The 18,862-nt window shown below is 35.2% G+C and overlaps 1 protein-coding gene across 1 annotated transcript; it reads left to right on the forward strand.

Annotated features, from left to right (window-relative positions):
- Positions 1–584: 584 nt before the first annotated feature.
- On the forward strand, positions 585–15,994 carry LOC149246416 (cysteine-rich receptor-like protein kinase 43). Its single transcript, XM_089457907.1, has 9 exons — positions 585–1,084; positions 1,212–1,287; positions 1,405–1,935; positions 4,109–4,245; positions 4,360–4,567; positions 4,663–4,897; positions 6,781–6,916; positions 7,112–7,324; positions 15,689–15,994. The coding sequence occupies exons 1-9, from the start codon at positions 974–976 to the stop codon at positions 15,767–15,769; spliced, it is 1,728 nt and encodes a 575-aa protein (XP_089314033.1). The 5' UTR covers positions 585–973; the 3' UTR covers positions 15,770–15,994.
- The last annotated feature ends 2,868 nt before the right edge of the window (positions 15,995–18,862 follow it).

Genomic DNA, 18,862 nt, shown 5'->3' on the forward strand with positions numbered 1-18,862 from the left:
TATGTCAAAGTTGCTGATGTCAGGCGAGAGCCACGTGCCTGCACCAAAACGCATCGGAGGCCAATATACGGAAACAACTTTTCGTGAGAAGCCGGTGCGATATGCCCTGGGCGGTTTGTGGTTTTGGTGGTTTTGGGTGAGAACGCACGGCTGCGTTGAAATTATAACTTCAACACGAGAAGGCATCCACGAAATGAACGAATGCTTTTCAGTGGAACCAATGACCGACCCTTTACAACGAATGCTTTTCGGTGGAACAAATGACTGACCCTGATTGAGACTCTGTAGAAAATTATAATTTTAAATTATTATACATTTAAATTATTAAATTTGTATAATGTATACATTAAAAATAATAATTTAAATGACAAAAATCTAATCAGAATCCAATCACTGAAATATGACAGAAATGGCCAAAAACTCACCTAAAACCATCCAATTTTAAAATATTTAAAAGTTAAATATAATTAAATTAAAAAATAAAAAATAATAAAGTTTACTTTATAAATTTATTTTAGTTTACAACGATGTGTTAAAGTCAAGGAATTTCCAAAGAATGAAGACCAAACAACATTTTCTTTTTTTGTTTTAGCAGCACACCGGAAGCTTCCTCATGCCTAGTGAACTCACTTATTGGTGCCTGACCCTCATGGATTCAAAGCAGAATTGAACTCGCTTAGTTTGGCACAGGGCTTCAACCCACTGGACTACTCATCGAACTAATAATCTCAGACTGATTGTCATATTTCTCTACCTTGTTATTCAAAACAAAAGAAGAACCAAAAAAAGAACTGAGACTCTCTCTGCATTGTTATTTTCTCTTACATAGTAGTTTTTTTCAGTGGAGGTGGATTCCCCTGTGACTCCAAGTACTTAAAAGGGCTTGCGCCAAGCAGCGGCAGTGGTTTGGGGCTCGGCAATATCAGTGTGCAAAGCTTTCCGGGCATATCTGTTGAGTTTTATTCAGAATCTCATGGGTAATTCTGGCTCCCATCCACGAGGTACGATTCCCAGTCAAATTGGGAATCTCTCAGAGTCCGGAGGAGTCGCAGAATACGAAGATTTCAACCGTCCTACAATCCAGGTGTTCTGAAAAAAAAAAAAAAATTATTCCGTAGTGAATACATTTCATGCTCGTAGATCTGGGCTTCATAGGGATTTTTTTGAGAGTTAATGACGTTTTATCCAATCGTCGTATTTCCTTTTTGCAGACTTGGATTCTGAAGATTCACTGTTCGTGCGAGGGATGCCAGGAAAATGTCAAGAGAGTTCTGCGGAACATCGATGGTAAGAATCGTTGCGATCCCGCATGTTTGCACATAATTAGTTTTGTTTTCTTTAGTGCAGGTCGCGTCTTCGAATCTTGTTATGGATATTTACTAACCATATGGCTCGTTGTTGCAGCTGTGCACACCGTCAATATCGATCCTGGCGAGCAGAAGGCGACTGTTACAGGAACACTGGTGTCTGCTGATGTCTTGTTGAAGAAGTTGCAGAAGAAATGTGGGAAGCATACAGAGTTGTGGCCAGTGACTCAGAATAATCAGAAGAAAGAGTCCAAGACACAGAATCAACACAAACAGCAGAATTCAGGCAAAGATGTTGGTGGTGATAAGAAAGAACATACAGCGATGGCTCAGAGAGAAATGCAGAGGAACGAGGCCAAGACACAAAATCAATACAGAGAGCAGAATTCAGGCAAAGATGTCGGTGGTGATAAGAAAGAACATACAGCGTTGGCTCAGAGAGAAATGCAGAGGAAGAAGCCCAGGGATCCGAAGCAACAGACAGAGCAAAATCCGGGTAACGATGGAGCTGGTAATGCGGGTAACGATGGAGGTGGTAAGTCGAATGACAATGCTGCAGTGGTTCAGAGCAAAATGCAGAACAAGACGCTGAAGACACAGAAGGAGCAGAATTCGGGCCGACACGAAGGTAAAAAACCCTTCCACACATCTGAAAAGGAGTTACTAACTAATAAGGAAAAAGAGTCTAGTACACAGCATTCATCCTACCATTATAATGGAGAATTTTTTTTCAGAGAATCTTGTTAATAGGATGATGATACCATTAATATGGTTTACGGGATTTTAGATAGGTAAAATATTAATTGGGATTTTTTAATGATTGAATTATTTTTGTTTTAAAAGAATTATTACAATAATTAATAATGTTGGTAGTGTGATAAATATTTTGAAATTTAAGATAAATGTCAATAAAAATTGGACAATATAATCAAAAATGTTTTTCATATTTAACTTTTTATTATTTAATATGATACAACTAAAAGATTCTTTTCCTCCTATGACATTTTCAAAATTGATTTCGAATTTTATTTTGAAACCAATAGCAATTTTTTTATTTTCAATATTTTCTTTCTAGAACAAATAAATAATTTTAATTTTCAAAATTAAAATTAATCACCTCCCTAAACATCCCATTCCACAACCATTACAATCAATCTACTCATTGACCCTGATTACAAATTCAAACCAGTAATAATCTATCTTTTCCCTACTCCCTGCGGTGAAATTACCAAAAGCCATTACTCTAAATTGGCACACAAAACCAAACGGTGGCGTTCAACCCAGTTACAATACCTTCTGTCTTGTCTGCGCAGCAGTTCTGGGCGTATGGCTCCTCTGAGCAATACAATCCCTCCCAGTTACACAGAGAAGCTGGTCTCTTTATATACAAAGATCGAAACTGGTTACTAAGCTAAATTCCTCTAACATAAATGCATTATGCCACTCAGTTTAGGCTAGTTGAAATGACATTATACCCTTATGTTTAGGGATAATTGGAATGACAACACCAGCATCCTAAATTCCTTCGGAAATACATTGAACCTCTAAATTTATGGCTATTTGGATTGACAGCTCTAACATGGAAGCTTCGCCGATGTTGGGTATTGGAGACTGGCCACAATCTGCATCATATTCTTGGCCTCGCTGATATTGGTCTTCACGTCTCTTGGCATCAAAATCGGCCTTCTGTTTCTTATAATGAGCAGATCCAACTCTCAACAGATTTGGGAATATCTTGAAATCCAAAATTTCAGATTTGAGAATATCTTCAAATTTGATGGTCAAGAGAAGGGGGAAATCAACATAAATTCACAGTATTTTGTTTTACAGTTAGGTTTAGATAATATGTTTTTAGTAACTATAAATCTCTATTTTACTGGGTATTAATTTTTCATTAACATTTTTTATACGTATATATATTTTTTATTAACTAATTTTTATACTAATATAAAAACCTTTTACCCCTATTATATGATCAATATATCATGTCTTTTTTTTTCAATATATAGCCCCCAATATGAATGCATTTGGTATGCTCCTCTAGTGCTGCCTTGTGAGTGTCGCCTCTAGTTACACCCAGATTTAAATGATATGCCTCAGTAACCATATCTGGACATTCATTAGAATGATATTGTAAAACTTTTAGTAAATGAAACAATTTTTAATAGAATATTAATGTTTTGTTATTTAAAATGTATTTTTGAATATATATATATATAAATAAATATAAATTTAACACCTTACAAAATCTTGAATTAGCCACTAAACTTATCCTCTTAACAAATCTCCATCATATTTGAGACAAATTCAAATGAAAAATATACCCTAAAACTCTTAAATTAGGTAGACAACGGCCAGTAGAGTTAATACACTGTTACATGGGCGTACGCGGAGTTTATTATATCACCCCAGTGTGTGGAATGGATTTCATTTATCTGGGACATAAAAATATAAACGATGAATCATGACAGCTACAATACAGTAGATATTCAGGTTAGTATAATAGATACTCTGTTCGTTTTGGAGAACAGAACTTTGCAGTGTTCTAAAAGAGATTTACCAAATGATTACAGATTCCAGTTAGAGCAGTTGAATGAATGATAATTTATACAATAAATTTTTGAACAAAATAAAAGCACACTGTTATATCAAAAATGTTTTCACCTAAATTGAAACGTCTTTGAAATAACTAAAACTCATAACAAAAAAATGTTTCTTACTTCATAAAGCGTATAATGTCTTCACAAACCTTCTGCCCCCATCTTTTTTGATGTAATTGTATATTTCATTGTATCGAACAGATAATGGGCAAGTGGTCGAAGACGCATTATTCACTATTTGTCCAATAGTGTTTACGATGGAAGCACTGGTAGCTGCTACTAACAATTTTCACATTGATAACAAGATTGGAGAGGGAGGATTTGGACCCGTATACAAGGTAACACAGGCTAGCACAAGGCTTCTACTGGTTTATGTAGAAAACGGGCATATAATATAATTAAGGTTTATTTTACAAAATCTTTCGTACTGAGCATTTGTCTGAATCTCTCAGGGAACTACCCAAGACGGACAACAAATAGCTGTGAAGAAGCTGTCGTCAAAATCTAGTCAAGGAAGGAAGGAATTTATGAATGAAAAGCTGCTTGCAAAAATTCAGCATCGGAATTTAGTGAATCTACTCGGCTGCTGTGCACAGGGATCAGAAAAGTTCCTTGTTTACGAGTACTTACCGAATAAGAGCCTTGATAAATGGCTATCCGGTGAGTCACTTGCACTTAATATAACAAGATAAAAATCAGTAATGTATCAATCTAGATAGTTCGGTGTTGAATTGGTCTCTTATGCATGGATACAGATCCGGAGAAACGCAAAGAACTTGATTGGCGCATACGCTATAAGATTATCCTGGGAATAGCTCGTGGGCTATGCTATCTTCACGAGGATTCTCAACCGCGAATTATTCATCGAGATATTAAAACCAGTAATATTTTGTTGGACAAGAATCTAATTCCTAAGATAGCAGACTTCGGCACTGCTAAAGTTTTCCCTGAAGATAGGACTGCTGTCAGCACAGGGATTGTTGGAACCCCGTAAGTTTTTAATACAATTCTCAAGAGAACACACAGGCACAAGCTAATAACAATTAGAATGCATGCATCTGGAAAATGTTCGCATTTTAGACTACCTATACATATAAGGTAAATAGTTAATGGCTAATAAATGCTAATAGGACCAGTATCTAATTCTGAGTACCTTTTAGAATGCTAAGTGTGAATCTATGTGAATTCATTTATAGAGTTCACGACACAGACCCCCTTTGTGAGTCTGTGTCACTGATGTCATGACCCTTTCATAGTTGATTTTTGCTCAAAAGGAACCATCCCAAGACCTTGCCTACGTAATTCTGAGTGCCTTTTAGCATTCTAAGTGTGAATTTATGTGAATTCATTTATAGATTTCATGACACAGACCCCCTTTGTGAGTTTGTGTCACTGATGTCATGGCCCTTTCATAGTTGATTTTTTCTCAAAAGCAACCCTTATGAGACTTTGCCTATTGTATATCGACTGCTACCTGTTTGACCTTTACCTCACTTGCATGACTTTGTTTACTGTCAGTGCAATACCATGCAGGTATGTGACATGATCTTGCATGCAGAACTCTAATTCGCCTATATTTTCACGAGTCTTTGATTGCTGGTTCATTATTATAACTTTTGTCACGCAATTTTTTTAGTTGTAAGTGACAAAAATCGAAAAGAAAAAGTGGAATGGAGATTGTTCTTTTCAATAGTCCAAAACAGTGAAATAAGATTACATTAGAGATATCAGTAATAAATGACTAGTAAGACTGGACTGAACTCAACTTAATTAGATTAAACTAAAATAAACTGTGACAAAACAGTGAAATAAGATTACATTAGAGATATCAGTAATAAATGACTAGTAAGACTGGACTGAACTCAACTTAATTAGATTAAACTAAAACAAACTGTGACACTTGTTAGAGTTAGATATAGAAAACAAAAGTGAAATGGGAGAGTGGTGATCAATGATTGCATAACTTTAATTCGATTTTTTCCATGATTCTTTGATTGCTGGTACACTATTCTGACATTTTGTTATGCTGTGCAATCTTTTCTGGGCCATTAGTGTTAAACCAGATAAGTAAGCTATTTGTTAAGACTCTTTGAGGACTTTCAGGTACTTATTTTTTAATCAAATTTGTCCATAATTTAGTCTGGATTTGTTGGAATCACAAATTTGAGTTGTGAACTCTCCAGAATTGTAGTTCCTATGGGTTGTTAAAGATGCTGAATTCATATATGTAGTCAAAAACAAAATTTAAACAATAAAAATGAAAAAGACAAGTTTGACTTGTATTTGTCAACTTGTCCTAACTTTGAACCACACTAGTTGGTTCGAAACCTAGACAAATGATAGATCTTGTGATTCGAAAAAATCTCTCATAAACCTGATATGAATCACAGAAGCCTCCACTCAACACAAAAAATAATAATTAAACATTACTTAATAAAAATTAAAAAGAAAAATAATAATTAATAATTTTCGTATTATATATTAAAAAAAATGATAATTAATAGTTATAAAAACATAATAATGAAAAAAATGATTAATAATAATTTTTTTATAATATTATAAAAAAAATGATAATTAATATTTTTTTATGATTCAATAGAGATTAAATGACCGATGATATTTAAAGATTAAATTTTCTCATTATTCACCTCTCTCCAATTTCAATATATATCCTTCATCCCATTCCAATATATATGCTTATGGGCGTAATTACTTTTTCATTGTTGTTAAATTTTTGAATTTACATTCTTGATTCGTTTTTAACTTCTAAGATCAAGCACTATATTTTCTTCTGCAAATAAATTTCACATAATCATCGCTGAACTCCTAAAAGTTCCCTCACATATCTCTTCCATTGGAATTTGAATATGCAGAGGGTATATGGCACCAGAGTATGTTATGGAAGGGCAGTTATCCGCAAATACAGATGTCTATAGCTTTGGCATTGTTCTCCTGGAACTTCTCACTGGAAGAAAGATATCATCTGAACCGAGGGAGCTTTTAGGATGGGTGAGATGCTCTGATACTGTTGTTGTATTTCCCTCGGGGGATATCTTTAGCCGAAGCATGAGATAACGGATTTCACTGATCTATTTTGATACGAATTCCTCATCTGTTGACCTGTATACTTATTATATCAATAAACTAAATTAAAGCTAAAATTATCCATCTCTCTTTCATGTATATATTTTATGAAAAATGCAGGTGTGGAGCTCATACAAACCAGACAAACCAGACAATGTTTTGCGGACGATTGACCCAACAATAATTGAAACACGTGATAAGGAGAAAGCGTCGAGATGCATTCAGGTTGGTCTTTTGTGTACACAAGAGGATTCATTGCGCCGTCCACCAATGTCAGAAGTTACTGCGATGCTTTCAACTTCTCTGATACTACCAGTTCCAACAAATCCACCGGTATCACATTCTCCATCTAATCTATCATTTATGACTCTTTTGGTTACAAATATGAAATTTGATGCTTTATATTTATGTTAGATCTAAGATTTTTATGATTTATAATGTATAGAAGTCTTTCGGATTAAGCACATAGTTAACATTGGTGAGTTTTGAACCAATTAATGTGGTTTATCCTTGTCATGAAGATAGACCACATTAGTTAGTTCTAAAAGTTGACCAAATCTTAACTATGTAATTAATCCAAAAGACTTCTATCTGAGTTATATTTATGTTTAAGAAAACAGAGAGCAGAGATAATTTTCCTGATACACTGATGGAGATGGATGGAGATGAGTTTTATTTATAGGAGTATGTTTTTTTCCGTAAGGAAAGGAGTATGTTGTTTATCAGTATGGAATTATGTCATAGGGTTTTTTGAACTTTAATCTTGAGGTTCGAATTTTGGTAAACTTTAATTTCTTTTGAAATTAGCTATCCACTAAGTTTATAGATCAAAACTCATAACTTCATACCACAACTCAAACTTGTAATTTATGTTGAAATCTAATTTCAACGCCGATGTACCAAGCGAGAAACCGTTCACCGGAATTTTCTCGGAGCAATTTGCCGATGAAGGAATAATCCGGCAAGGAGCTCCGATATAATATGGAGCTGACACGTGGTTCACCACTGACGTAATGCAATGTAGTTTTCTCGGGCGATAAAGTTCGGTGACAAACGACCTTCCGATATTGTTGTCCACCGTCCGATTCGCCCGAATGCTTTCCGCCGTCGATCTCCTGAAGGTACATGGGCCTGCAGCAAATCAATGCATTGCGTGGAGTAAAAGACTTATGGTTTGACCCCCGAATGAAAGAATTTAATGAATTTATGTATTGTTCGTAGTTTTTAGGTAGATGCTTTTAATAATGTTATGGGCACGTTTCAATATTTTTATATAGCACGTAAGTTTTGTATGTAAAAGGAATGGCACATTTAAAGATAGGTATGGTCGTTTTTATGTAATGTAATATTTAAAAGAGGGAGGTCGTATATTTGTTTTTGAGTGTGTTGACTTTTTTTTTGTATGTATGGCACACGGGAGAAAAACATAAGTTCTTTTTACAGCAGCGTAAAAGATGATGATGGTGCAGTAAAAGGTGAAACACACAGCAGTGTGTAAAAAGACAAGAACAAGGTTGTAATGTGTTGTGTGGCCATTTTGTAAAACTGAGGAGTAGCGAAAAACCATGTGTGGTTTTGCACAACAGTGCATAAAGAAAATGGTGGAGCGTATTTGTATGCATATGTAAATTTTATTACAGCAGTAAAGTGTTTTTCACTGCAGTGAATGTAAAAGGGGATTTACAGCAGTAAACCCAGCTCAGTGAATTCTCAGGTGAAAACACAGTGAATGTTTTTTTTGTTGAATGTTTTTCTTGTGGTGAATCCCTCTCAGTAACAGAGGATGAATATGTATGAGGCAATATATTTTTGAATAGAAATGCTTTGTGTCAGTTTAATGGTGTCATCTGAGTCATTTTGTTTCTAAGAGGTTCTCTGTCAAAAGATCCTGGACAGAGTAAACAGAGCATTGGCTCTGTGGTAAACATATTGTTTGTTTTTGGTATTTTGCATCAAAAATACCCAACAGTGGTATCAGAGCAGGCTTAGGCTCTTTAAAGAAGTTAAAGAAGCTGAAGGGAGAAGGTTGTTGCTGCAGCAAAACTTCTCAGGCAGACAGAAGACTCAGACATCAAAGGATTCAATCAGTCAGTTGTTTTTAAAATACACAGTCAAGGAATGGCTAGCACAAGCACTGGTATGGGTATGTTTAACACCCAGCTCCCACAGTTTAATGGGAAGAACTATGACTACTGGTCAATAACTATGAAAGCCTTGTTTGCTTCCCAAGACTTATGGGAAATAGTTGAGGAAGGTTTTGAAGAACCAGCAGATGAAACTGAGTTCAATGCATTAACTCAGGGAGAGAAGGATCTGCTGAAGAGCAATAAGAAAAAGGATTCAAAAGCCTGTATGTTGTTGTATTTAGCAGTAGACCAGAGTGTGTTTCCAAGGTTAGCAGCAGCTAAGACATCCAATGAAGCATGGGAAACCCTCAAGACAACCTATCAAGACATGGAGAGAGTGAAGACAGCAAAACTACAATTGCTGAGGAAGGATTTTGAGAACTTGAACATGAAGGAGTCAGATAACATTAACTCATTCTTCACTCATGTGATTGGTGTAATCACACAAATGAGAACTCATGGAGAAACCATTGAAGATAGAAGGATTGTGGAGAAAATATTGAGGGTCTTACCCTCAAAGTTTGATGCCATAGTCACCACCATTGAAGAGACAAAGGATCTCTCAAACTATTCAGTTGATGAGCTACATGCATCACTGATAACACATGAGCAGAGGTTGAGTAGGAATGAAAACTCATCTCTTGAGCAAGCCTTCAAGACCCAGATGTCCTTTGGAAGAGGAAGAGGTCAAGGAAGAGGAAACAAAAGAGGAAGAGGCAGAAGCCAGAACAGAGGTGGAAGGAACAGCCCATCAAATTCACAAGGAAGAGGCAGCAATCCAAATCAGAACCAAGGTCAAGGCAGCAGCCAACAAAGAGATCAGTATCATGCTCAAGGACAAAGGTATGATAAATCTAATGTTCAATGCTATTATTGCAAAAAGTATGGACATTATGCTAGTGATTGTAGAAAGAAACAGCATGATATGAACAACAGACAAAATACAAATGTTACAAGAGAAAACAACAGTCAAGAAAATGTCCTGTTAGCTTGTAACATGGCTGAAACACATAGTGAGGACATATGGTTTTTAGACTCAGGTTGCAGCAACCATATGACAGGGAATATAGCCCTCTTTTCAGCCTTAAATTAGAATTTGAAGTCAGAGGTCACACTAGGAACTGATAGTAAAGTGTCTGTTATGGGAAAAGGAGAGGTAAAAATATTTACAAAACAAGGAGAAAGGAAAACCATAGCAGATGTCTACTATGTCCCCGGAATGAGATGTAACCTCTTGAGTGTTGGACAACTTGTCCAAAAGGGTTACAATGTTTACTTTGTAAGCGATGTGTGCACCATCATGGATATACCACCCAGCAAAAGATGCATTGCTGAAGTGAAGATGACAAGGAACAGGATGTTCCCTCTAAGGATCCAGGCAGACTTGAAGAACAAGAAGGAAATGGTAGCAGTCACCCAAGAGGCCTTCCAAAGCGTGCCAAAGGATGAGAACTGGTTATGGCACTTGAGATTCGGGCATCTAAATTTTGGAGGTCTAAACTTGTTAAGCAGAAAAGGAATGGTAAAGGGATTACCATTGATAGAGAAGCCGGACAGCCTTTGTGAAGGTTGTATATTGGGCAAACAACATAGATAAAGTTTTCCATCAGGGAAAAGCATAAGGGCAAAGACACCCTTAGAGATTATCCACTCAGATTTGTGTGGACCAATGCAAGCTCCATCATTAGCTGGCAGCCTATATTTCTTGACATTCATTGATGATTTTACAAGAAAGACTTGGATATATTTCCTCAAGAACAAAAGTGAAGTCTTTGAGAAATTCCAAAACTTCAAAGCACTTGTGGAGAACCAAAGCGGGCTGCACATAAAAGTATTGAGAACTGATAGAGGAGGTGAGTATATCTCAAATGAATTCCTAAAATTTTGTAGAGAAAATGGAATTCACAAACAATTTACAACAAGGTACACTCCACAACAAAATGGAGTTGCTGAAAGGAAAAACAGAACCATCATGGAGATGGCAAGGAGCATGTTGAAGGCAAAGCATTTGCCAAATGAGTATTGGGCTGAAGCTGTACATTGTGCAGTTTATATATTGAACAGGTGTCCTACAAAAGCAGTCATGAACAAAGTGCCAGAAGAGGCATGGAGTGGGAGAAAGCAAGGAGTCACCCACATGAGAGTTTTTGGGTGTGTGGCCTATGCACACATTCCGGATCAGCTAAGGAGGAAGTTGGACAACAAAGGGGAGAAATGCATCTTCATTGGATACAGTGATGAATCCAAAGCCTACAGGCTGTACATTCCATCTACCAAGAAGTTCTTTGTCAGCAGGGATGTTCAATTCATTGAAGAGGAAGCTTGGGATGGAAGCATAGAGAAAACAGTGAATGTTAAAAACTGTTTCTCTCATGATGAAGATGAAGAGGAGGTGGCTGAAATGCATCCCCAAACAGCAGCGCCAACACAAGGACAACAAGGGACACCATTGAGGATAAATGAAAGTGCTTCTCCAAGCACACCACAAGGAGGAAATTCAAGTGCATCTTCAATCATTTGCACACCAAGTGAAAGAGGTAAGAAATTTAGAAATCTAAGTGACATTTATGATGAAGGAATGAATTCCTTATTTGCCTTGTATTTTCATGTTGATGATCCTATTCATTTCGAAGATGCAATTAAAGATAGGAAATGGATAGAAGCTATGGATGAGGAGATGAATGCCATAGAGAGAAACAAAACATGGGATTTGGTTGAGTTACCAAAAGGCAAAGAAGTCATTGGTGTGAAATGGGTCTATAAGACCAAGAGCAATGCTGAAGGCAAGATAGAAAGGCACAAGGCAAGGCTGGTTGTCAAAGGGTACAAGCAGCAGTATGGGAGAGATTATGAGGAGACTTTCGCACCGGTTGCAAGAATGGAAACAGTGAGAGCAGTGCTGTCTATAGCAGCACAAAATAAATGGAAAGTCTACCAAATGGACGTGAAGTCAGCATTCCTAAATGGATTGTTAAAAGAAGAGGTGTACATTGAATAGCCTCTCGGCTATGAGAAGAAAGGTGAAGAGCACAAAGTGTGCAAATTGAAGAAGGCTCTTTATGGGCTGAAGCAAGCGCCAAGAGCATGGTACAGCAGGATAGATTCATATCTATTAGATAATGAATTTGACGAATGTGAAGGAGAACCCACAGTCTACATCAAGGAAAAGGATGGTAAAATTTTAATTGTTGTCTTGTATGTAGATGATGTTATTTTCACTGGAAATGATATTTATCTTATTGAGAATTTTAAATCAGTCATGAAGGATGAATTTGAAATGACTGACATGGGTTTGTTGAGATACTTCTTAGGCATAGAAGTAGAGCAAAATGAAAAAGGAATTTTTATATCTCAAGCAAGATATGTAAATCAAGTTTTGGGCAGATTTAAGATGGAAGAATGCAAGGCAGCAATCACTCCCACAGTGATGGGATTAAAACTCAGCAGAGAGGACAGCAGCAAGGATTTTGATCCTAGCTTGTATAAAAGCATTGTGGGCAGCCTTATGTATTTAACAGCAACTAGGCCTGATTTAATGTATGCTGTTAGTTTGATTTCCAGATTTATGGAGAGGCCGAAGGAGGCACATTGGCAGGCAGCAAAGAGAATTTTGAGGTATGTCAAAGGCACCAAAATGTTTGGAATTTTATATCATGCCTCAGAACATTCAGATTTGGTTGGATACACTGACAGTGATTGGGCTGGAAGTGTAGATGATCGGAAAAGCACTTCCGGTTATGTTTTTAATATGGGTTCAGGAGCCATCTCATGGGCTTCTAAGAAGCAGTCCATTGTAGCATTGTCTACAGTAGAGGCTGAATATGTGGCAGCTACAGCAGCAGCATGTCAAGCAGTGTGGATGAGAAGAATGTTGAAAAGCTTAGGCCAAGAGCAGGCAAAAGCGACAGTGATTTTTTGTGACAATAGCTCAGCTATTGCATTGTCAAAGAATTCAGTGTTTCATAAGAGAACGAAACACATTGATACAAGGTTTCACTACATCAGAGAATTGGTGAACAATGGAGAAATTGTCCTAGAACATTGCAGGACTCAAGAACAGGTAGCAGACATCTTGACAAAGCCATTGGATCAGAAGAGCTTTGAATTTCTGAGGAAGTGTCTAGGTATGACCGAATGCCCAGCTGTTGAAATTAAAGGGGAGTGTTGAAATCTAATTTCAACGCCGATGTACCAAGCCAGAAACCGTTCACCGGAATTTTCTCGGAGCAATTTGCCGACGAAGGAATAATCCGGCAAGGAGCTCCGATATAATATGGAGCTGACACGTGGTTCACCACTGACATAATGCAACGTAGTTTTCTCGGGCGATAAAGTTCGGTGACAAATGACCTTCCGATATTGTTGTCCACCGTCCGATTCGCCCGAATGCTTTTCGCCGTCGATCTCCTGAAGGTACATGGGCCTGCAGCAAATCAATGCATTGCGTGGAGTAAAAGACTTATGGTTTGACCGCCGAATGAAAGAATTTAATGAATTTATGTATTGTTCGTAGTTTTTAGGTAGATGCTTTTAATAATGTTATGGGCACGTTTCAATATTTTTATATAGCACGTAAGTTTTGTATGTAAAAGGAATGGCACATTTAAAGATAGGTATGGTCGTTTTTATGTAATGTAATATTTAAAAGAGGGAGGTCGTATATTTGTTTTTGAGTGTGTTGACTTTTTTATGTGTATGGCACACGGGAGAAAAACATAAGTTTTTTTTACAGCAGCGTAAAAGATGATGATGGTGCAGTAAAAGGTGAAACACACAGCAATGTGTAAAAAGACAAGAACAAGGTTGTAATGTGTTGTGTGGACATTTTGTAAAACTGAGGAGTAGCGAAAAACCATGTGTGGTTTTGCACAACAGTGCATAAAGAAAATGGTGGAGCGTATTTGTATGCATATGTAAATTTTATTATAGCAGTAAAGTGTTTTTCACTGCAGTGAATGTAAAAGGGGATTTACAGCAGTAAACCCAGCAATTCTCAGGTGAAAACAAAGTGAATGTTTTTTTTGTTGAATGTTTTTCTTGTGGTGAATCCCTCTCAGTAACAGAGGATGAATATGTATGAGGCAATATATTTTTGAATAGAAATGCTTTGTTTCAGTTTAATGGTGTCATCTGAGTCATTTTGTTTCTAAGAGGTTTTCTGTCAAAAGATCCTGGACAGAGTAAATGGTAAACATATTGTTTGTTTTTGGTATTTTTCATATCTGTGATAACATTTTTTATATTTACAGATATTGATTTTTTACTATTTTATTCTATAATTCATTATATATAGAAAAAAAACTTTTATCTACAACTAAGTAAAAAATTTAGACTCTAACCAGATGACATTGTGAAAGTGTATTGGATTGTTTTGTGTTTCCCACAACCGTCAAAATGGTGATAACGCTGCGTTTTAACGAATTATCAGTTTCGAGCTTTTGGCGAAGAGGGTTGGGCAAAAGGGAAAACTTAAAAAGGGTAAATAAAACTAATAACTGTGAAAATTTAGTAATTCCGCATATCTATATCAGGTTTAGTTAAGAGTTTTGGGTTTTCGGAGTAAAGCATGGGGCAGTTATAAATTTAGGGATATATATATATATAGAATTTGTAGCAAAGTTGGGTAGGGATTTTGTTTTCAAAAAACTAATATTCTAATTAGTAGATGATTTTGCCCGGAAAACAATTGAAATTTCAGTATGATTTTTTTGATAAAATAAGGTTGAAATTTTTGGAATTATAGCTGTTAAATTTTAAGATTTTTGGTGATTACAGATTTTTGATGGTGCTGAATCTATTTTTACTATAAAAACAATTCAAACACTAATAAATTTTTTGAAAAAAAATACCACTATAAAACAAAATTGTCACATTATTAGTAAATTTAGCACTGCCAAAAATCACTGGCTATTTTTTATTCTTCCCAAAAATATCTGACAGTAATAATGCTTAAATCTTGTTTATTCAGCACCATCAACACCAAAAATTTTGAAACTTGAATAGTTCCATAATTTCCATTGTTTTTCTGGCAAAAACTACCCTGGGTTAGAATACAGCTTTATAAAATATTTTAAGGTTCTAGCTGGTGTCCTCATAAATGAGGTTAATGAAGAACCAAAACGGCGGGAAGTTGTGAATGTCTACCACACGTAGGAGAAACTCTAGGCTTCAATGTAAACCCTGTTCTCTCAGAGCCTTGCAGGTGAAATACAGCTTGAAATAGCCGAAATAGTGGTGGTGACGAGTGGTCCAAAATTATTTGAAACTACATTAAATATGTGTTCATCGTTGACATAAGTGGCCTATAAGTATAAATATCCAAGCACAGATTTAGGGAGCATAAATTTATGATCACTAAGCAACTTTAGAACTCATCTGTTGAGCTTTTACATCTGCATTTAAATGCTTTTTCTCCTTTGAATGAAGAATGCTTTTTCTGTTCCGCTGTTGTCTTTGATTCTACAAGGAGAACTCTGTGCGTTCATGCTTGGATGGTTTATACGCATACAATCGTTTGAATGTTTTGAACGGTGATATGATTTTTTTCACCTCTAAATATTTGTAAATCCAGGGCTCTAATGTGCGAAGGAGAAAAGTGAAAGGCTCTAATGTGCGAAGGACAAAAGTGAACCCTGTGGATGGAGGCATGTGACAGCAAGGTGGTGGAAAATGGCGAGCCTAGAATGTGAAAATTGATGCCCTGTAATTGAAATAAGACTGAAAGATCCAGGAGTGAAGAGTATAAATGCAATTACATAAAACTGAACACTTCTGTTTCAGGCTATTTTAGATGTTTACGAAGCCCTCTATTTATTATTTGTTGATAGTGATTTTATTGAACGGGCACGTTATAGAAAATCTGAACAGTTTCGTGAAATGGTTACATTTTAACGGTCGATTTCGTGCGTTTATTTGCATAAAGCATTTTTTGCTTAGGTTTAAAATGTCTATCCAAGAAGAAGAGATTTTGGAACATACATATGATTTTAATTTAAATGCAAAATGGTGGTATATTAAGTTATTTGGGTTAATTAGTTTAGATAAAATGAGAAAAGGTTTGCATGGGAAAAGAAAAATGTTGCTCCATATATCTAGGAGGTTAGATATGGAGGGTGGCATTTACGGTTAGCCTATTCTTTACATAATTCTTTACATGTTTGTTACTAGTTTAAAGTGTTAGTTAATATAGAGAATGGTTCTTTACATAATTCTTTACATGTTTGTTACTAGTTTAAAGTGTTAGTTAATATAGAGAATGGTATGTTTGGTATTAGCGTTTAGCTCATGGCATGTTTGTTACTAGTTTAAAGTGTTTAGTTAATATAGAGAATGGTATGTTTGGTATTAGCGTTTAGCCAATATAGAGAATGGCATGTTTGTTACTAGTTTAAAGTGTTAGCCAAGGTAGAGAATGGTATGTTTGGTATTAGTTTAAAGTGCTATTTTATTTTTTTCTCTCCCAGTGCATTAGTTATTGTAACATTATAGATCTCCTTAATAATCGTAAAGTTGTTTTTTTTTTGTTCCAAAAGTTTAGCCAATATAGAGAATGACATGTTTGTTACTAGTTTAAAGTGTTTAGTCAATATAGAAAATGGTATGTTTGGTATTAGGGTTTAGCCAATATAGAGAATGACATGTTTGTTACTAGTTTAAAGTGTTTAGCCAATGTAGAGAATGATATGTTTGGTATTAGTTTGAAGTGCTATTTTTAATTTTTTCTGTTCCAGTGCATTAGTTATTGTAACTTCATAGATAATCTCCTTAATAATCATAAAGTTGTTTTTTTTATTCCAAAAGTTGTTTATAGCTTTCATATCATCCAAAATTATTTTGGTTATTAATAAAGCAAGTTTGTTTTATAAGGTCTCTCCTTAGTTAAACTTGTACCTGTGTTCATGGAATATTAAAAAAAATCTCTAATCGCTCTAAATATTGATAAAAGCTTCCCAAAATCTTTTTGTTGGACCCTTTCCTAATACATGTCTCTAATAAAAATAACTCTTATTTTGAAGGTATATTCCCTATTTTCACTGGATACCCATTTTTATAGTCTTTGATAATATATTGATTCTATTTTTCACAATTTAAGAGCCCCATTTATAAATGAATGTGATAAGATATTGGTCAACAAGGTGAAGCACTTGTGGCTTTTAAAATTTATTGTAAAGTTTTTTTGAAGGGGGACCCTAATGAACTCCAACCCTCTCCACTTCACATGGTCAATGAAACTTTAGTGACGTCTATTGCTATAACTAAGGACACAATAGAGCAAGCAACATTATAAAGAGATAATGGTTTGATAGGAAAATTCATTGTTCTTTGGTCTAAGCTTACGAACCTCTGTTAGTGGATTTTCTAGTGCTTTTATGCTCTTAGAAACTAAAAATTAAGGAAGAAGCTTAGAATATATCCTTGTGTTAAAGGCTTCATCATAGTAATATTTGACCTAACAAAGGATAGAGATAGGGTCATCAACTTTAGTCATTGGTTTTGGGGAAAAATTGAACTTTGTATGAAGCCTTGGACTCGAACATATGATCCCTCTTAAGACTCACTCTTTTCAACATCTATATGGGTAAAGATTATCTAACATTCCTATATATGTCTAGGATTACTATTCCCTAAGTTATATTGGAAACACTCTAGGAATTTTTTGTCTTAGAAGTGAAATAATAGAGCATTGACATATCAAAAATATGTGGACATGGATTTTACTAAGGACTTTTTGGAAAAAAAAAGCAAGTTATTTGTCAAAAACTATATAACGACTCAAAATATGGTTATCGAATTGATGAGAACTATGACCTCAAAACGAGATTTGTAACTCTAAAATCCCTTACGTTTGGGTCAAAAGTAGCAACATCAACATTTGAATGAAAAAATGGTGCTTCTAATAACACCGCCTTTTGTAACCATACTCCTACGAACTTCGTATTATCACCAACAAAGACATTAAAACCAACCGCTAAATAAAAATTATATGCCAATAAAATCACATTTTTTCTTTTTGAGGTCAAAATTACATCTTTGAAAGGATAACAACAACTTGCACTATTACATCAAAAACTTAAAATCAACCTAGAATCAAACAGTGGCACTTCAAACAATTTTTCACATATTTGTCCATCATCAAAATTGCAACACTTTTGAGACCCACATACTTGATAACCAATACTTTTACAACAAAATATTAAAATCAACCCTTGAAATGGAAAATTACACTACCAATAACACCTCCCTCTATTTTTTGAGCTTAAAATTACAACAAATTTTAAACCATAACATAGAAGCCTTAATTTTGTAAACAAAATCATAAAAAGAAAAAAGGGAAAAAGAACATAAAATACATTTCAAATATTAAAATAATAAAAAGATATATATATATATATATATATATATATATATATATATATATATATATATATATATATATGACATATTTCTTTCCTTCATTAAATTTCTTTTATAAAATACAAAATAAATATAAAAACAATTATAATTTTAAAAGAAATATTAAATATTAATTATTTGATTAAAAAATGTCTAGGGGCAATTTAATTGGCGATCACCATGATATGAAGTATCGTGTAAACTAAGATATCCAAGATTCAAATCCCCCTAGAGTAGTCAATGAAGAGGGGGACTGTCAAAGGCCTCATAGCTATATTTGTAGTGGTCGGCAATGTCACATGGTTTGGGTTCGAGTTCAGGTTCGACAATGATTAGGTTTAGTTTGAGTTTG

The sequence above is a fragment of the Pinus tabuliformis genome, chromosome 7 (assembly GCF_031772625.1).
Source record: "Pinus tabuliformis cultivar Carrire ecotype Pingquan chromosome 7, CPIR1, whole genome shotgun sequence".
Lineage (NCBI taxonomy): Eukaryota > Viridiplantae > Streptophyta > Pinopsida > Pinales > Pinaceae > Pinus > Pinus tabuliformis.